At 45.1% G+C, this 21333-nt stretch overlaps 3 protein-coding genes across 3 annotated transcripts; all 3 read left to right on the top strand.

The window, feature by feature from the left end:
• The first annotated feature begins 5653 nt into the window (after positions 1-5653).
• On the top strand, positions 5654-8972 carry LOC140336904 (hyaluronidase-1-like). Its single transcript, XM_072420343.1, is given in 4 exon segments — positions 5654-6564; positions 6566-7087; positions 7748-7837; positions 8064-8972. Coding segments are annotated over 4 exon segments (1164 nt in total). The 5' UTR covers positions 5654-6177; the 3' UTR covers positions 8229-8972.
• Positions 8973-12524: 3552 nt separating this feature from the next.
• LOC140336903 (hyaluronidase-1-like) lies at positions 12525-15432 on the top strand. Its single transcript, XM_072420342.1, is given in 2 exon segments — positions 12525-13595; positions 14671-15432. Coding segments are annotated over 2 exon segments (1224 nt in total). The 5' UTR covers positions 12525-12686; the 3' UTR covers positions 14986-15432.
• A 1650-nt stretch (positions 15433-17082) lies between these two features.
• Positions 17083-18947, top strand: NAA80 (N-alpha-acetyltransferase 80, NatH catalytic subunit). The gene is made up of 2 exons (XM_072420341.1): positions 17083-17143; positions 17890-18947. Exons 1-2 carry the CDS (start codon positions 17121-17123, stop codon positions 18791-18793), a joined length of 927 nt encoding a protein of 308 aa, XP_072276442.1. The 5' UTR covers positions 17083-17120; the 3' UTR covers positions 18794-18947.
• The last annotated feature ends 2386 nt before the right edge of the window (positions 18948-21333 follow it).

Genomic DNA, 21333 nt, shown 5'->3' with positions numbered 1-21333 from the left:
ACAATGGGGGCCATTTGTGGAAGTGAAATGAATTTCTGACCTATAGAATTCCGGGGCGAAATCTCTGCATCTTTTACTGAGATTCTCTGTTATTATTCCTGGGTGTCATCATTTACTATTGCCAGCATTCAGTAGCATCAGGACTCCTTCGGGTGATCGGTAACAATGATGGAGGTGACACTTGTCAAGAACAATACCATTCATTGTGAGAAGGAAACAATTCTGCAAATAAACCTGGAGGATAAAATCTTCTATGTGAGTAACAAACACTGGGAAGGGTTTTATTTAGTAATTGTATTCATTGTGGGAGGACTGTATTCAAAGTACACTAACACAATAATTACAATTCAGCTGCTTTTATCATCCTGCAAACTGAACTGAAACCACTGCAAATTGTTAGATCTCTTTTTATATTTCTTGCCAAAATGTAAACCTCAAATCCCATTTATCAGCATTTCCCTAATTTGTCACTGACCACTCCAACACATGCAGGACTACAGCAGGGATGAGCAGAGTGATGTCAACAAAACTGAATTTGGCCTCCAAAATTACTGACCACAAATTTGCTGAAGTGGAAAATCTCTGTTATGCCAATCAAGCTATTTAGTAAGCATAGTTGTTTTTTTTCCCTTTCTTAGAGGCTGTTGAGTTTTTCCCCATTGACTCCAATGCAGATTATTTGGGGAAATGATAACTAGCTCACCCCTTGTAAGCACATGTGCACGCTGCAGAGCCTGATTGGTCCCTAGTGCTGCCCCTCCTTTATTTGAGAATTGCTGCATATGGCAATACAGCGTGCTAAAACCAGGTCTATTCCATGTACAAACATGCATTACATTTAAAGAGCTTGCACATTTATGTAGTAATTTTTCTATTAAAAATGTAACTCCATGAGTTGAGATTTATATTACACCTACCTGGAGTTCAGCTTCAAAAATGTGGTGGAACAGGAAAGTTGTTTTATGAGACAGTGTCAGGTTTGGAGATCGCTCATAAATATAATTTGTTATGTCTCATTGTGTCCCCAATAAATCAGACACTTTGCTGATCTACAGAACAGAACTCATCATCATCCCCCCTCAAATTCCAAATCGCCCCCTGACATATATCTAACTGTTAACAACACTGTTATTCAGCCCTCTCCTCAGGCACGCTGTCTTGGTGTCATCTTTGACTCAGCCCTCTCATTTACCCCCCATATTCAGAACATTTCCAGGTCCTGTCACTTTCACCTACTAATAATAATAATAATAATAATAATCTACTACAGGCAAATATTGACAAGATGGTTGTATGGCTCCACCTAGTGGACAAATAACAGAATGCACCGGGTGCTGGAAGAAACGATTAATGTGCTGATTTTATTAGAAAACCCTGCATGGTTTATCTTCCTGTATTTGGGGTTCTCCAGCCCAGGGATTAATTTTCCCTATTTAGTGGAATTTTCTGAGGGAGCAAAAAGCTCTTTTATATTAACGCTAATTATAAAAATACAAATGGTTTGTCTGTCCTATAGTAAATCCCTGGGAAGTCTTGTTAAATAGAGACAAGAAATTTTATGTTTTTTATGTTTTTTATGCTTTTTATGTTTTCACCATGAGACAAACCACTAACAAAGGCTCAGTGATACAATGGCTGATCACCAATGTATGGTTAATGTCAGATTCACTGCTTTATAAATAGACCCCCAGACTCCTGGGGTCATGTGATTTGTGTCTATGGCTTTGTGATATTTGATATCTGTATGTTTTATACTTTCATGTTGTCTGTGTTATTTCTGATTTATGTACCTGACAAAAACCCAACAAACAAAACACAAATTTGAACATTTTTAGGCAGCTGTAACAACCAGCTTGCAGATCAACCGGTCCTACAGCCTGATTTCAGCCTCCGGCTGTCAGTATGAAGACAAGTTTAGAATTGTTTTGACTGGCTGGAAGATTTGTGAGACAGCAGCATATATATATATTTATATGTGTGTGGTATTTGTGTGTTGTTGTATCTGTATAGCTGGATGTGTATATTGTACCGAGCATTCATTATATATGTATAGTAATCACTATTGTCTCTATACAGCGCCACAGACGATGATGGCGCTATAGTAAATAATAATGATAAGGGACTGTTGAGATTTATTTATAGGTTTCTCATTTTTCTAGAGGGATCTGACGCAGATGGCCAATGTACTTACCTAACTCCAAGATCCTGCGGTCTTCATCTTCACTGGTTTTGGCCCTGAAGGTCGGTCACCTGAAGCTGTCCCACTTACCTGAGGCATGGGAGTGCAGGACCATCAGCCTCTATTTGTTTTGCATTCTTCATGGTGATGAGCCAGGAGTGCCCGCCTACAATATGGCACTGAATAGACCAGCAGTCACCATGAGACCCTATATTAAGGTAAGTGCCCCTCTACACCATATCATCCCATAAAACTCACCTTAACATTTCATTGGGGGTAATTATGTAATATATTCCCAGAGTTCTGCTTTCATTGCAAAACCCCCACATTGGAGGTCACATGACAAGCTACACGCAGTGCTGACCCAAGTGTTTAGAAGAAAAAAACATTGCAAATAAATTGCTGACTCGTCTGTTCCAAGAACAAACTATGCAGTGAATGCGGATTTCTCTATTCTAGAATGCATTGCATGCAATAATTTATTATCTCTCCTGGAGGCATCTGCATATCGGTTTGATTTAATACAGAAATCATATTTTTAATTAAAGTGAATGACGGGGAGGTCAATGAACACTGCAATTGTATTACTGTAATATAAGATAATAGGGGGCTGGGGAGGGGTTATTATTAATAAATTCATGTAAATTAATGTAAACAAATAATAAATCCCTGCAAATGTCAGATATTGCAGCTGATCATTCCTTACATACAATGGCTGCATTAGCTTTCCTTTTTTATTGTCTTACTTTTCCTTTATTTTCACCTGTGTGATCCTGCTAATAACACACCTCTCTTAGGGTGGGAGCGCTTATCCATTTATAAGGGGGCAGCGTTGTCACCCTTGTACAGCAGCATTGTGAAGATACCGATAGATTGGGATGGAGTCAGGGAGATGGAATGCTGTGTTTTTGGGGCCCCCACTTCATATTTTCATATTTGCCTGGGGCCACATTTTATTTTAACCTGCCCCTGGGAAAAGCATGCATTAATGCAAAGTGTGGCAATACACAGCCTATGCATTGGTGTGCTGGTTGCCATTCATTATTAATAGCACCCTAAAGGCACCAATGCACAATAATGCAGAGCAGTGAGCGGTCATGTGTCACATCGCATGTTCTGTAAAGATGCAGCCATGCAGAACATTTGTGTGTGAGGTGCTGTGCATGGCTGAGCATTGCAATGTGAGCAGTAATGCATGTTTAATAACATTCACCCCCCCAATGATTCCCCAATCACAGTGGGGGGGGGGGGCAGATTACAAATTATGCTCAGTTCTAATGAATGATTGTGCAGAGGTGACAACACAAATATTAAAGATTCCCCCAGCGATTTTGTTCTCAGCGATTTTCGGCTTCTCTGGAGTTTCCCTTTAATAAACCCGTGAAATTTCTGCTTTTTTTATCTTTCAGTTCAGCCAATTAAAACTTTTTTTCTTTGCTGCTGATTTTCGTAAATTCTTCCCCGGTTGATGTTAAAAGAGGAACAAAATCTGTTGTCACTGCCATCTGATGTTGTCACAATGTTCTACTTTGGGGAAGTGAAAGTGTGGAATTTCCCATTTGTACAGAAAATATTTATTGAAACACTTTGGGTGTCCATGAGATTATCTGCTGAGCTCAGGGTCACCACTTGTGCATCTCCTGATTGGAGGGTTCAGTTTTGTCATTGTCAGGATCTTTGGTCCCCATGCTGGGTGTCTGGGTTGGGCACAAATCCCTCAATGAGCACTGGCAGGCTTCATTCATGAATACAATAATACAATGTATCATCAGGGAGGAGGAAATTATCATACAATACATGGAATGATTCCATTATCACACTTTTCCATTCATGTCCTCTCACTGATTGTACAAATGACTATTTTGTTTGCTTTTTGCACACAAACACATAAATTAATTTATTCCCTCTTCTTAACCTGCTGCACATCAAATTACAGAATAAATATTGCACATTCTCCTGTAAGCTTTCATGTCAATGTACACTTAAATCTCCCAATAAAATATTCCCTGGTGATCCTGCCATGAAGGATCTTGTTCAGACACTTCCTGTTATAAGGTGACAACTCTCTGTCCCTTCCCCTAATTTTTATCCTGTGTGGTCTCCCTTTTATTTAAGATTCTGATGGTGACTACAAGTGGTTGTTTCTGTACAGAGCCAGGGCCCACTGTTGTCACCCCCAGGAAACCCACCCATGGGGCAATCGCTGGAGGCATGAAGTGGCTGCACAGAGGCTGCAGGAGGTCAGCAGCACTGAGGTGGGACAGAGGGGGAAGACATGATGGGGATTTTATTAAAACTCCGAATATTATTTCTGATACAGAGAGGAAGTTATATGTGAAGGACCAATGAGCTGCCTCCGTGTAAACCACAAATTTCATATTATTTTCCCGGGGATCATTGGGGGGGTCACTGCAAAAAGGAAGAGCTGAGCAGAGGATGAGAGCTGTGTGACCCTGACTGGGGGCAGGTGGGGGTAGGTTGCCATATCAGCCCAGACTGCACACAAAGCATGCTGAAGTGGTCCCGGGTCATTTCAGCTTGCCCTAAGTGCTGGGTGTTACACTGAATTCCCCCAAGAAAAGACAATGAAAGGAAAACCTTCACATAATTGTAGAAAATGTTCAAAGCTAAAAGCGTGAGGTCTTTGCTTCCTATTGGTAGACTAATCATAGAGGAACTGTTCTGAAATCTGAACCTACCCATAGATTTATATTGACGGATTTGCTGGGATCAGTAGTTACTGAATAACAGAATGAGGTTCCATTTCTGGGGAAGATGCTGCTCAGGACCCCCTGGAATGAAAGCCCAGGAATAAGGTCACGTGACCTCTGTTGTAGGGATCAGATAGCCCAATCCTTCTTTTTATGACATGAACCATTGCCTGTATGATGTGAAGCTTTCCCTGTATGTACAGCACTGGTGGGAGTCCAGGGCAGCATTTCTCCAGCTCTTACATTTCTTCATCCAACCTACTCCATGCGTCACCCCCAATCCTGGAAATGATTCTTTACTGTTACTGCTGTGTATTAATCCTGCACAATAAAAGGTTGCAGCATATGCAGAAAGTTAGCAGGCGGTTGTCTAACAGAACAATCTTAACAATTGCACCAACATCTCTCTTCTTGCCTCCATCATCATGGGGGGGGGGGGGGGGGTGACGTAAATCTTCTGCCCCAGGCCGGGGAGATTATTTACACTTTGCCCCAGCAGGAAGATTCATATTCAGGTCACTCAACTGCTATGAACACTGAGATCCAACCAGATTACAGACCAGGACCAATATACAGATACAGGACCAATATACAGATATGTCAGATACAGTGAGTACAAATTGGAGGGGGAAAAGGGGGTGAATATTGCTGTCTGTAGTGTGAACAAAGCTTTGAATTTAAAATAAATCCAAAGTCAGTTTCAGGTAGAGCAGAGAAGAGTTAAATCGGTTGTCATGTTTTATTAACTGCCTTCTGTGTCACTTCCATCTCATGGCGGAATCATCTGAGGGTCCTTCTTGGACCAATGACAAGGCCAGTGATAGGGGCTGATCAGTTTGTGCTAAATGGACTACAAATCCCATTGTGTTCCTGAATAGCAGCTGGGACTTGTAGTGCCCCAGTCAGGTGTTAGGCTGTGCCGAGGCGCTCGGTGAAGGTGGAGTCATAGGGCAACATATTGCAGAGGTGTGTTGTATATCTACCCAGCCATTTAGTATTGTGCTGTGATTTGCCTGAAGGATCAGTGTATTGGGAACAACATGGGTATTCAATTAGACAGAGCCAGTCACACAGTAAACAGAAGTTGCTGGACCTGAGTACTTTTCAGACCAAATGGAAACCAATTCTACATAAAAATATTAAATGTAGATTCAAGAATGATAAAAAAATTGGCATTTATAAAGGTGTAGTGTGCACAGATGATATTACAGCACATGAAGCCCCCCTGGATCTCATATTTATGTGACTTTTGTTTTCCTCAGACATCAGAACTCGCACAGTGCCGCCATGTCCATCACACTTCCAGCCATCATCACTACAGCTGCTCTTTTCCTCCTTTTCTCCGTTTTGCCCCTTCCTGCTGGCTGTGACCCCGTTGCCTCCGACTGGCCATTTGTCATCCTATGGAATGCCCCTACCCGTCCTTGTCTGACCAACCACAGCGTCTCTCTTGACTTGGAAGATTTTGATATCATCATCAACCAGAACCAATCATTCCTGGGCCCAGAATTGGTGATCTTCTACATGAACCAGTTGGGTCTCTACCCTTATTACACCCAGGCCCAGGAGCCGGTCACTGGTGGTCTGCCACAAAATTCCAGCCTGGAGGGGCATTTGGCTAAAGTTCAGCGAGACCTGGAGGCCGCCATTGGGGACCCTGACTTCCGAGGGGTGGGGGGTGGTGGACTGGGAGGAGTGGAGGCCGCTGTGGGACTGGAATTGGGAGAATATGACCCGGTACCATCTGATGTCATTGCGACTGGTCAATCAGAGGCACCCGGATTGGCCGTATGGCAAGCTCAGGAGGTTGGCAAAGAGGCAGTTTGAGGCAGCTGCCAGGGAATTCATGGCGTCCACCTTGCAGATGGCTCTTCGGCTCCGCCCAGGAGGACTCTGGGGGTTTTATGGCTTTCCGAATTGCTACAATTACGGCTACAAAAATTGTAGTCACAATTACACCGGCCGGTGTCCAGAGGATGTGATGAGGAGTAACGATGCCATGGACTGGTTGTGGGGCATCAGCCGAGCTTTATACCCCCAAATCTACCTGGAAAGGGACCTGAGGGACTCGGAACACGTGGGGCCCTACGTCCGGTACCGAGTGCAGGAAGGGCTCCGAGTGTCAGCCATTGCTGAGGTCCCAGTGCTGCCGTATGCCCGCATCGCCTACACCTACAGTATGGACTTCCTGACCCAGGTAAGTAACCCTAAAGGGGGCGGTGACACCCAAATGACAGATTCATTATAAGTTAAGTCAGTGAATTCACCAATCAGGTGAGCAGTACCAACTACAGCCGAGGTTGTACAGGCTCTAGAAGTATCACTCGAACACCAACAAAAGCCAACATGCCAAAGCAGTCATTATTTATCAGTAGATGCTGGGACTTGTAGTTCAACAATAGATTGCACACATTTGTTTTGCAGAGGATGTAGTTTCAGTTATGAATCTATTCCTGACATGTTGCAATATAGAGAAACAGTAAAAATGTTCCACATTTTAATATTATATTATTAAAAGCTGTCCTTGAGCTCCAGTCAGTGACTCTGCCCAGGCCGAGATGAAGCATTACCTCAGGCTCCTCTCCCCCAATGATCAGACTGCAACATTGTAATTTTGTACCAGGTGAGAGGCTGCAGCGGAGGATGGGGGGGGGGGGGGGGGGGGGGGGGGGGGGGGGGTAGGTGAGAGGTAACAAATACCCAGAGGTGTCATTATCATGAAGTCTGTATCTGGTGCTGGGTACCTACCTTATATAGCAGAAACTCAGTGTGTACTGGTGGTGGTCAGTGTTCCAGATTTATGTTTGGTGTGTTTATTCTTTATCTGCCGGACTCAGCTGTATCTTTGGTTTTGCAGGACGATTTGATGAAGACGATTGGACAGAGCTCAGCGTTGGGGGCCTCTGGAGTTGTTCTTTGGGGGAACAATGACTTCAGCTGCAGCAAGGTGACCCCAAATATAGATACACAATGGGTGTGATTTAATAAAGCCTGGAGAAGATAGATGGTGGGAGAACCTGGGTGATTCAGGAAACCTGGAATGTATCTGGTCCAGGAACGAAAACATTTAAATCAGGCCAATGTGTCACTCATGGTAGAATAATGTGATTGGAATTGGTTGTTGTCATTTTGGGGGTAATTTCATCCATATTTTGTTTCCCCCCCCCCCCCAGGAGTCATGTCTGGCAGTGAAGGGGTACATAGAGGAGAAGCTCGCCCCCTACCTGAAGAACATAACCACTGCGGCCATACTCTGCAGTCACGCTCTGTGCTCAGGGAACGGACGCTGTGCCCACAAATTCTCTGATTCTGACATTCACCTCCACCTGGACCCCTAAATCTTCACCATCCAGCGGAATCCCTTAGGGAAAGGGTTTGCGGTGTATGAAAATCTCAGCAGAAGGAAAAGGAAACAAACATGGCACCATTTTTAGTGCCGCTGCTACAAGGGGTGGCAAGGAAGCAATTGTTCCCTGAAGAAGCACCAACAATGATTTGTGAAACAGAGATAAATATCAAACTGATTCATAATGATGAGTGAAAGTCAAGATATTCGTTCCCCAAAAATTGAAGCAAAAATCTCATGACCAACTCGACATATAAATTGCATGGTGACTTGGTTTCTGACTGGCCAATTACAGGTGGAGATACCCTTTAGGAATACAAACAAATCTCTAGGCTGTGATGTGGTTGCAGTGGTTTTGCTCCATGGTTTCTGGCTTTGCTGTTGCTTTTCCTATATTGGAGGATGAACTGCACCAAAGCAAAGCAAATCCAAGGATAATAAACCAATAAAATCAATCTAGATTGGTTGTTTTGGGTCACTGCACAGCCTCAGAGATTATCGGCCATTTTCCTGGTTTTGTATTTTGCTGCTCAGTAATTCTGTAAAAGTCATCAGAAGAAACATTGGAAAGTTTCTAGAAACATATTTCAGTCATTTTGCACAAAGTGATTTATTGTTTCAAGGAGTTTGCATTTCATTGTGCTGCCTAAGGGGAATAATGTGATTTGTTGAATTGCCTCTGGCAGAGAATGTCGTTGTGATGAATTGTTGAATAAAATCTCTGCTGACTTTATAATTCTGTGTTTATAGAAAAGGAAGAATTTAAAGTGTGACAATAAGTATCTTTAAATTGTGCATACATCGTCATTTGAACAAGGATACTGTTGGTCGCTCCCACTGTGTAGTGTGGGGAGATAGACCATTAAACTAGACAAAAAATCCCTAGAAAAATAATAATAGCAGCAAATAAATGTTTTTTTTTTGTGTGTGACCCCACACATTTTGCCTCTCAGGCTTCTTCAGGGGACTTGTCTCACAACTGCCCATAAACATTTTTACATATATACATATCATGAGACCATGAGGTCTATTATAAATTGTGAAAAAACAGTGATATATTGTAAACTATGCTGAAATATTTTACATGGTCCATATACTATAATGACCGAATACCAGAATTAATTATAAATATAATTATATGATTGCAGCACTGCAGGGAGAGTTATCGATTGGCTGCCCTATCAGTAGAAAAGCCCATCGGGAATGAGTGACATGATGACCCGGCCCCATTATCAGATCCTTGTCAGATCCTAAAGTGGGCTGTTACCCCCATGAACAAGTTTTTCTTGCAGGAGAGATTTGCTGCGAACCCGCCATGATATCAGTGTAAAATCTTGGTATTCCTAAGTGGTGGAAGAATTATTTGTGAATATCATTATCCAGGTGATATCTGTGTCCACAGGGCAGGACCAGCCAGCATGCTGCATTGCCACACATGTGACACCTGCCAACCCACAGACCGAGTTCTGATTTGGCACTGCCAGGACCTCTTCACCAGCAAACCCCTGCACAATATACTGACATACAGAATGTAAAGGGCCTGGGATATATTTTCTTTTTTGATTCTTCCTGTCACTAAAACTAAAAATATTTAAAAAAAAAAAATCTGTTAACCTGAAAATCTAAAAGACCTTGCATTATACACAGCCACCGGGGAGCATCATTTCACTTCCACCGTTGCAACAAATGAAGAAGAAACTGTTTACAGAGCTCAGTAGTACCAAGAGTCACAAAAGTCAAAAATATAACTCTGTAAATTTCCTAATGATCCTCCTCCTGTTATGTGCCCAATGAGGCCCTGTAAATCACTTCTATACTTTGCAAAGAGGTGCAAAACCTTAATGTCTACGGCTACAACTCATGCTCCATACAAAATGTGTTCATCTGTAGCCACTCATTGTGCTGTACAGAGCTGAGACTACAAGTGTGACCCCTCCCATCCATTAAACACAATGCAAGGAATCATGGGACATGGAGTTTTCCTATAGGCAGGAAGCTGACATTGCATTAGCTCTACTGCCCTCTAGTGTTCAGCTAGAAACAGTAACAACCACCAACAGTCTCTACACAGATTGAGGGCAAAGATCAACCCCCATTTATTTCTGATATTTGACTGTGTGCAGACCACGTACCCCCCAGAGGCATGGAACCCCAATGACAAAGACTCTTTACCCCTTCGTGTCATTTCTATGCAAGTGCATGCATGCAAAAATGCATGTCAGACATACAGGGCAATACTTCCAAATTGTTGTCACTGGTTGCAGATCCCCATTGCGGGCTGGGAGTCTGTTTATCGGTCTTATCAGTGCAGAATAATTGTCCTTGGGGCTCCTGGTCATCCAGCACTGATATGGCCCCCCTGTCCCCCCTTCCCTCAGTCTGCAGAAATGCCTCAGTGTTGTTCTGTATGGTTGGACTCAAGCTTCCGCAATTTAATATTAATATTGTTAATATTATTTGGCAGTGTTGCGTGTAACGTGTTGCTTTGTGGTGACATTTCATAAGATGTGTCATACGTGTGTCATGTGATTTGTGCTGTGTGATTGGACCTACCAGGGATCTGACACAACAGACGCAGAAATGAACAAAAATTGATTCTATTACAAAATGCGATCTCATTGCAATCATTTCTGCCTGCACATTGCATTCATTGCATACTAATGGAGCCTCAATGTAAAACACAATGCACTGTGTGGCACAATGCAGGGAATGCAGAGACCTCAGGGTTATAACTGCATGCTAACAGTGATGTCATACAATACGATGATGTCATTATTAACACTATGACATCACCACGTCCCGGACTCTCCTTCTATGGCAATGTCAGGAGGACAGACAGCTGCATTATTATTTTTATTATTATTGATATTATTATTAAACAGGATTTATATAGCGCCAACATATTATGCACCGCTGATGAAAGGTGAATGTTTCCATTGTAATAAAAATTGCACAGATAACGATGGCCTTACACAGGAAGGGCTGCATGATTAGCAAATCACATGGTGACTACGGATCTGTCAGTGTGAATGATGGAACATAATCCAATCTCAGTTCAATATGAAGTCCGGTTCAGTCTGATCAAAATAAAAATAAATATCTGCAATACATGAACATTCCTTGTGTTATCGCCTATTATAAATGCTGCAAAGTCACAAACAATCCCACTGATCTGCCAGAAATTCGGTGAGCACTTCCTGTACTGAGCTGACAGCATGGTGACTCTGCTGCACTGAAATCACAAATAATGTTGTCAGTCCACCACCCACCCAGTGCAGAAGTCACAATGTTGTCACTGAAGAAAGATGGGGGTTATGTACATAAGTATAACTAACTCAAATATGCTGTTGATTGACCGCAGGGAGCATCCAATTATCTCTGGGATGGAGGAGAACCGATTCTTGTTTTCTGGATCTGGGTTTATGTAACAATCTGCAGGAAATGATTCAATAAAAATATGGAACAGCAATAACATGAAGGAGGGGAGAGCTGCTGATTGGTCACTGCGAAGAGATTACGGTATATCAGATAATGTTAGTGGCTCTCCTTCCGCTGTGTCACCCATATAATAAATATTTTGGGGTCACTATGACACGGTCTTGAACTTTCAATGCAATATATGTGAACTGACTTTGCTGAGTGGGGTACAAGGAGTTAAATCCAGAGAAGTCAGACAGAGGAGGAGAGGAGGAAGAGGGAGGAGAGAGGTTACAACACAATGGCAACCAAAGTCCCAGAGACCTGTCCCGGTGCTTGCTGTACGCCGCTGTGCTCGCCCCACCCTAAAAGAAGCCAACCGGTGAGACGACACAACTCCAAGCGAGCAGGCGAATGATTCCCAATCACTGGAATAAGCCCTGCAACCAATCAGGAGTCTGAATACTGAGAGGTATTGGAGAATTATATTGGGGTAGGGGTATCCAGCCAAAAGATTGGGGTAGAATGGTGAAGGGTTCATTTGTTATTGCTGTCTTTGTCCCCATTAGGGAGATTAGGGAGAAAATCTTACAGCTGTCACCAGAGCAGGAAATGAGGGCAAACATTCTATGGGGGCACCTTCCTGTGACAACTGGCCGGAGAGATGTCCTCTCACTTCCTGTTGTGTCTCCGGGACAAGAAGTGAAGAAATCATAGCGAATAAAGGAGTTCAGGGATTCCATACACAGAGAGCACAGTCATGGAAATCCCTGACACAGATCAGCGCCTGCTGACCAGATATAATGTTACAATCCGATCACTAGGGGAAGGGGAGACTGAGGCAATGCTTCCTCCTGCCTGCAGCAGACTCATGACATTATCCCAGCCTAGACAGAGCTCACAGACAGGTTAATAATAAAATGTGCAGCTTTTCTGATATGCCAGGGATTGGTTCATGCAGGTAGTAATAGGTTTTCTTTATTTGCTGATCACAATGGTAATGTGGCCCTGATGATGATGTTTTTGTCCCCAGATGTCTCCCAGGTTTCTCCCTCCGGCCATCCTCCACCTTTTAACCATTATTGTTTCCATCAGTGCCGCTCCGACATCTCTCCTTCCCGGGCGGCCATTTGTCACGGTGTGGAACGCCCCAACCAGCCAGTGCTGGGACAAGTATGGCGTGGACCTTGATTTGGATCCCTTTGACGTTGTGGTCAATCAGAACCAATCGTTTGCGGGCGGGGAGATGGTGATCTTCTACCGGAGCCAGCTTGGGTTGTACCCGTATTACGGGGAGGATGGTGACTCCATTAATGGGGGTTTACCCCAGAATGGCAGCCTCAGTGACCACCTGGACCTGGCCTACAAACACCTGGTGACCACCATCCCTTCCACAGACTTCCATGGGGCAGCCGTCATAGATTGGGAGGAATGGCGACCTTTGTGGGATCGGAATTGGGATAAAAAGGACATTTACAGGAAACGTTCCCAGGACCTGGTGAGGGGTCGGCACCCCGAATGGCCGGCCCAGAAGGTTCTGCTGGAGGCCAGGAGGGAGTTTGAAGAAGCCACCGAAAAGTTTATAACATCCACGTTAGCTTTGTGCCGAAAATTCAGGCCCGGCGGGCTGTGGGGCTTCTATGGTTTTCCTAGCTGCTACAACTACGACTACAAGCGAAGCGGGGGCAATTACACGGGGCAATGCCCCTCTATGGAGGTGGCCAGGAACGACTTACTGCAGTGGATGTGGAGGGCCAGCCAGGCGCTCTATCCGGACATTTACCTGGAGCAAATGCTGAAGGACTCTGAGTAAGTAGGGCGCTTCATCAGGCACCGGGTAGAGGAGGCATTCAGGGTGTCTGGGCAGTCAGCAGGGGGCAACCTTCCCGTATTACCCTACGCCCGGATTGTGTACACCTACAGCATGGACTTCCTGACCCAGGTAAGTGGCCGATATCAGCCAAAGCTGAACCAAACCTTCAGATTTATGTAGGATGGATAGCAAAGGCTGGACCTTCCATAGGGCAACAGAGGCATGGGCATAGGGCCCAGGGGGTATTCAGGGGCCCAGCTCCAACCCTTTAGCTCCTGGACATCATACACATACCTGTCATGTGATAAATGTTGTCGCAAAGAAAAAACTCGAGACCTCTGGGCGCCTTCAATATTTTAATGTTTTAAAAGCAACTTTGTGCCATCAGTGGGAGGGGCATCCCTAGGAGCCAATTAGATGAGCTGTCCATTGAGAGAGCAGAGGGTGAATTTATCAATTCTCCGCTGCTCCTTTTTTGTACAATCTAACAGGTTTTGTAGCAGATTTTACTGTATGGACAGTTTATTCACCAGGGAAGATTAATGAGAGGTCACATGAATACTTGGTTGGACCCACACATACAATCTGCTGCATTCGTATGACCTGTGTGTAGTATAAAGGTGTGTGCAGAGATTGTACAATCAGATTGTACGCTGTGGTCAGAATACTGAAATTCATCTGACTGTTCTGTATTCTGCAGGAGGATCTGATCCAGACAATCGGACAGAGCGCAGCACTGGGGACTACAGGCATAGTCCTGTGGGGGAACAAGGGGTAAGGATTATGGGATGTTATGAGGCTTCTTAGACAGATTTTACCTTATAAAAAAACCTTATATATTGACATCATCACTGTGCTGGGCATAATCTGTGCAGGAAGCAGGACAGTGGGAGGGGCTCAAAAGCTCCACCCACTACAGGCTGCTTGTAGAGAATTACAGGAGGGGCAGAGGCAAGACCAGGCAGCTTGCACAAGGAGAGGGAGCAGCAGAGAGGGGTCTGCGGTAGAGGAAGCTGCACAGAGGTAAATAGCCACCCAGGAGGAAATACAGAAAACACGCTGAGGTTCCGGTTACAATACACAGTTGCTCCTGTAGATGATATTTGCTGATTCCGGAGTCCGTCTGTTAATATATTTTATTTTTCTAATGCTGGTTTATTTCTCCGTTTTCATAATGCTGACTGCACTTTCTGTTCTGTGGCAGGAGGCGTGTCTAGCAGTGAAGTCGTACATAGACACCACCCTAGGTAGGTACGTGGTCAATGTGACGACTGGCGCTGCCCTGTGTAGCCGGGCGCTGTGCACAGGAAATGGACGCTGCGTGCGCAAAGATTCCACTTCTAACTGCCACCTCCACCTGCATCCAGACAGCTTTATTATAAGGAGGAACCCCGGGGGCAGAGGGTTCCTGGTGTCCGGAGAGGCTTCCAAGATGGATGTGTCATACATGGCCGTCCACTTCCAGTGCCGCTGTTATCCAGGGTGGGAGGGGCCAGACTGCTCCCATCTAACTGGCTGACCAATGCCATGCTGCTGTCTGAGAGGTGAACTCGCTAACTTGCCTGCAGCCAATGAGGGATCGCTGTGTAGGCGTAATTCAGCTTGGTTCAAATAGGAGCCCATTCCCCTCCAGGACCACCATACACCCCACAGGGCTCCAAGCAACAATCAGCCTGAAACATTTTAACCCTCCCAAATATTGGCAGGACTGACTGATCACAATATACAGGGCCTGGAATCTGCCTGGGGGGTTTGTCTTTTCTGATGTTTTGTATTTCAATAAAAAAGTAAAAACTCTGAAAATCCATGAACATTCATCTGTGATGACTATCAATCACAGGAAAGGATGCATCAAAATGTTTATTTATGGGAAGGTTACAACACAAAAACTGTTAAGGGGGAGACCAGAGACCCCAAAATTCAAGAAAATAACATAAAATAAAGAATTGCTTTTTAAAAAAAACAACCAATGTGTGATCAATTCCACCACCAGTAATACAAATATTCAACCCACCCACCAACTACTACAAAGATCAGACACGTCCCAAATATAGAGCCATTTATCTGTGTTTACAGGCATGAGAAAAAGTAAATGTGCAGGTTTTACATATCAGGACATAAAATGCTCTGGTCCTTCGGGTTATACTAGGTGTGAACATTGCACAACAGATCTCATCGTGCCATTATTTATTTACCAAAAATAAAGCCAAAATGGAGGAGCTGTGTGTGACAAACTAAGTACACCCCAGGATCCCATAGCTTGTAGAAGCCCCTTTATCATTGTTCGTTTACATTGTGGAGGGATTTTGGCTGACTCTTCACTACAACATTGCTTAAGCTCATTGAGGTTTGCAGACATTTGTTGATGGACAGGTTCTCTTAAGGTCCCACCACAGCATTTTGATGGGACTGAAGTCTGGACTGGGTCGTTGCAGCACATTTTTGATAGTGTAATTGGTATCATTGCTGCTCACATGACCTAATTTTGGCCAAGCTTTAGCAGATTGCCTCACATTTGTCTCTAGAATAATTTGTTATACAGAGGAGTTTAATATCAACTCAATGACACTAGAACAATCCCATATCACCCCTCCAAAACCATGCTTTACAGTTGGTATGAGGTGTTTATGCCAATATACTGTGTTTGGTTTTCCCCAAATGTGGTGCTTTGTATCAAACATCTCCACTTTCTGATGATCTGTAAATCAATGCATTGGATCAGTAGCACCTGGCTGGTACCCTCTTTATTCCCATGGAACTGGTAACAAGGGTTTCTTTATTTCTCACACATTTCTTCTGCATTTTAACTTTGTAGAATAAATAATGACACAATGTGATATGTCATGCATTGTTGGATTTACCTCATTTTAAGGAGTAGAAACATTCTAATAGGCAAACCTTAGAATGGAAAGCGGGTATACTTTCTTTTTCTCATGTAGAAAAAGAATTCTCATATAGAGAAATCTCTTTGACTTGGGGGGGGTCACGCACAGAGATCGGACACTCCCAGAAGTGTGGAATGTTGTTGAGTCCTATGGTGGCTGCAGAGGGGACTATAATACAACTTTTAATGCCCTATTTAATGTACAGCACTGCATAATATGTTGGTGCTAAATAAATCCTGTTTATTAATAATAATAATAATAATAATAATAATAATAATTATTATTATTATTATTAATAATAATAATAATAATAATAAAATGCAGGGACAGGGTGTACTCCTAATTAAAGGGGTATATTCCTGTAACCTAATGGGGTCACTTTACATTTCAGAAGCCCAGGATTTGTGGTCAAAGGAGGCTTAGGCATGTTTGCCTTAGATAAAAAATTTGATAAAGAAATAATGTGTTTTGGTTATATTAACAAGCTGTTTCTGTGATGTCAGAATTGTATTAAAAATTGTCCAGGCAGCCACCACCACCTTTCTTGGCTGATACATTGTATGGAGTTCAGAACTGTGCTCTCTACCCTCTGCTGGTCGCTGACGGTATTGCACAAACTCTCCTATCTGTGCTCTATCCTTCCTCTACTGGTCACTGGCGGTATCGCAGACAAATTTCACACAGCTAGCACAGCCTACAATTCCCAGCATGCCCCGTGTTTCTCACCGCTCGCCCTGTGATTGGCTGCAGCTGGGATCCTCTGGAGCACATGGGGGAGAACTCTGGAATTGGGTGAGTTTCTGGCCCAAATCGGGTGACAGCGGGAGTGACCCTATGGTGTATTTTATATTATAAAATTTATACTGATCAGGGGGGCCTCTGGTCCTCCTTTCACCTTACACTGTGGCCCCAGAGGTAGCAGCAGCACACAGGGGCCCCAGCCCCCTCTGTGTTCACAATCTGACCATCGATAGGAAGCCAGCAGAGCCAGATAATGTGACATTGGCTGTATATTTTAAAGCTGTGAATACATCAGAGACATTGGGCGATGTCAGTGAATGTGATTGGATGAGGCTGGGACATGATTGGGCAGTAAGTTTTATAAATAATTTTATAAATATAACAAAATAACCAATTGTGTTAGTGCAGCAAATCGAAATTGTTACTTTTTTTAAATGTCCAGAACTGTCTCTGGTCTGGACAGTGAGAACGTGAGCACCATAGTACCCACTGTGCCAACATTGAGATAGCCAGGCTCCTCCAAGACCCCACCCTGTCCTGGTACCCCAGTTTGGCACACCACAGCATTCAGGAACCATTCAGGTCAGCCTGGAGGCTCTATAATGTTAGGTAGTGGCGGTGTGTTCCTCATTGGTTGGGGTCTGTGGGTGGCCTTTTCTAATAATTGGCTGTGTAATAATAGTAATTGGTTAAATAAGTAATTCATTTAAAAAAACAATTTAAAATGGCCGCCTCACTCTGGTCAGCCTCCCACACAACCCCACCACCATCAGCTCATGTTTTCTGATCTCCAACAGGTCGCCCCCTACAGGTGGGGTCATCCTCATCCCTCTGCACCATCGGCCTGACCTCACATCCTCTTGTGCGGAGCTGCTGAACCAGACATGGCGGCGGAGTCTTGGCGCTCGGATCCACTCCTTGGAACGTTCCTCGGATGACTTTCCTGTGTGCCTGGTGCTCATCGGGGCCCGGGAAGGGCCCGTTCTGGGTCACGCCCGACTCTGTAGGGTCATCGGTCTCCAAGACAGCCTGTTTGTGGAGTCAGTGGTGGTCAGCACTGATCTTCGGGGGAGGGGCTTTGGCCGGAGGCTGATGGAGGCCACTGAGAGGTATGCCAGAGGGAGGGGCTTCCAAAAACTCTTCCTGACCACTCATGACAAGCAAGACTTCTACCATCACCTGGGGTACCGCCTGACCGAGCCGGTGCAGAACATGGGGACACTGGGGTCACTGCTGCCCTCCGGGATGTTCCAGAAGATGAAGCCCTCCAAGACTAATCCTACCTCCAACCACCAGGGAGGGCCACCTATCTCACAGTGTCCCTCACCTCCAGAATGTTCACCACGGACCCCGGAACCCCTGCCAAGGGATGTTCCAATATCCCTTCCCCCACTATGCCCGCCTCTTTCTCCATCCTGCTCCACATTGGTACCACCTCCTCCCCCACCCTGCCCCCCTCCTCCATTCTGCTCCACAGCTGTGCCATCAAGCTCCTCTCTATCATTCCTTACATCTGCTGTACTCTCTTCTACCCCTCTCCCACCTTGCCCCACCACCACCCTAAATCCTAACCCTGCCCCATCTTGCCCCCCTCTGCCGCCATCCTCTTCATCATGCCAGGCTAAGACCGGCTCCACCCTGGAAACCCCCTATCGGGACTTCCGTGGTGACCCAATTTTCTGGATGATGAAAAGTATATGATGGAGTTGTCACAGCTGTGACCTACTGACTGCACTGCTCCACCCACAACTGCCTGGTCTGGGTTTATTTATTTATCCAATCACGTGCCTTATCCCTGTAACCCCTCCCCTGCAGAACAAAGAGCCCCACCCACAATAAAGCTGCTTGTACTCTGTATTCTGGTGTTATTTGTACAATATGCCAGGAGGGGGTGTTGGGTTCTACAAATAGAGGCTCTGCCATGGTCTGTCTGGTCCCCAGGGGTCTGTGATATCCTGAACCACCCCGGGGCATCATCCAAGAGACTACAGGAAAACTAAAGCTGAACTCCAAGCAGACCAATCAAACATTTATATTTATACTGATCAGCTGCAGTTTCATTTTCCCTTACAGGACCCAGGACCTGTATAGGATAGAGTGAACCCCCTGGCTCCCCGCATCTCACCAGTAGTTGGGTCACTCGCACTGTATTGCTGCTTCCTAAAGAACCCGGCGCCTGCACATATCGTAGCTGGGGCAGTGAACAGTACCCTGTAGCATGGCACTGAGAGGGATTGTGGGCACACCAGATACATACGGGTCTGGGGTCAGTCTACAGATGGCAGATTCTAATATGGAGCATGGGAATGGTATATAGCCGTCATTCACCGGAAACATTCACCAAATTGTATCCAGCACTGGGGAATGTTTTGTGTGACCCAGGTATCAGATTGTGTCATCCTCCTCCCTAAACCCCCCACCCCAAATGTACAGCAGCTTTACTGATCGAGTGCCGGATATTGGATATAATCCTCCCTGCCCCTCATACAACAACCAGGAAATGATCAGAATGATTCTATAGATGCCATAGAAATGACAATTCCAGAAACAAATCCAAAAAAAAAAATTTTTTTTTTATAAATTCTTAGAATGGAATTTACATTAATAACACAAAGTAAAAAAAAAAAACATTTCAGTAACACTGGGTGCATGCTGATCATCTGAGATCTGTTTGCGGGTCCTCTCATGGGAATGCTGGGTTGTGAACATCTCGCTGGAATGACAATGGATTCTAGAAGATTGTGGGTGGGGTCAGGATGGCGGAGGTGACGGGGGGATTGCACAGAGATCATACAATCAGATTGTAGCGTGTGGCCAGCGTTACATTCAAGCGGTAAGGAGCGGAGCAGGAACGTCAGGATCTGGACTGATGGAAGATGACCCCACACACTGTCACGGCTTACTTTCCTCCGGTGTTTCCGGCGTTGTGCTGATTGGCCATTACTTGTCGCAGGATGTTGGCCTGACTGAGCAGGGTCTGTGTCAGCGCCTCAATCACTTTGTCCTGATTATCTGCGGATAGAAGAGACAGATCAGCCACAATCCTTATCATCCAATCCACAGTCTTCACAGGGAATCTACAAGGAAGCCTAACCCATTTCTGCAAGGACATCTTCATGGGGGCGGAGCTATGCTTATCCCCACCTGATCTAGAGGAGGTCACCGATTGGAGCATTTATAGATCTGTACAGGAAATGATGACATCATTTTGTAGTGTGTTACATTGTATCCTCCCCGGGGACCAGTTCTGCTGGGGGGGGGGGGTAAATAAGGGGTGAAGGGGGTCAAAGTGGATCCCACAGCAAGTAATCGGCCACAGACTTACCGTTTCTGAGCCACATGTACACCAACACGATGAGATTGCCCAGAACAATGAGCAGGCTGATCCCCAGCAGGGTGAAGAAGACAACGAAGATGTAATTGTTGATGGTATCAAGGTTTATCCTCGGCTCCACTGTGACTGGAACCTCTTTGTTGGCTGCAGTGGTGGTGACGCACTCATTGCAATCTGAAAGCAAAAAACATTCACAGATTAGAATCTGCTGAGATAACAGGAAAGGGGGAGGAGCTTAGTCTGGGAAAAGGGAGATGTGCCGGCCTGCAGGGGCCAGTGGGTGCTTCTACCCCACTGAGGGAAATTGACACAAATCAAATGCAGACAATTTAGATCAGACACCGAACATCCCCCGGTCTGTGGACACGTACAATCTGAATCTGCTCTAGGGGCCCTCAGAATAATCTTTGCCGGATTTATAATTAATGCATACCGATGATTGCTCACCGAGGAAAGAACATTCTGTGTTGCCAGATCCAACCATACAGACAGAAGGCTCTGGCGAGATCTGCTCATCTATGGCTGTAAGATTACACATCCAACTGTCCGACAGACGGCTGGGGTCGATGGGCAGACGGCTGGGGTCAATGGGCAGACCTAATCTGACAGACGGCTGAGGTCAATGGGCAGACGGCTGGGGTCAATGGGCAGACCCAATCCGACGGACGGCTGGGGTCAATGGGCAGACCCAATCCGACGGACGGCTGGGGTCATTTGGCAGACCCAATCCGACGGACGGCTGGGGTCAATGGGCAGACCCAATCCGACGGACGGCTGGGGTCATTTGGCAGACCCAATCCGACGGACGGTTGGGGTCAATGGGCAGATCCAATCCGACGGACGGCTGGGGTCAATGGGCAGACCCAATCCGACGGACGGCTGGGGTCAATGGGCAAATCCAATCCAA

Source organism: Pyxicephalus adspersus, chromosome 8 (assembly GCF_032062135.1).
Source record: "Pyxicephalus adspersus chromosome 8, UCB_Pads_2.0, whole genome shotgun sequence".
In the NCBI taxonomy this organism is placed as follows: domain Eukaryota; kingdom Metazoa; phylum Chordata; class Amphibia; order Anura; family Pyxicephalidae; genus Pyxicephalus; species Pyxicephalus adspersus.
This window is presented reverse-complemented; position numbering and strand designations above follow the sequence as displayed.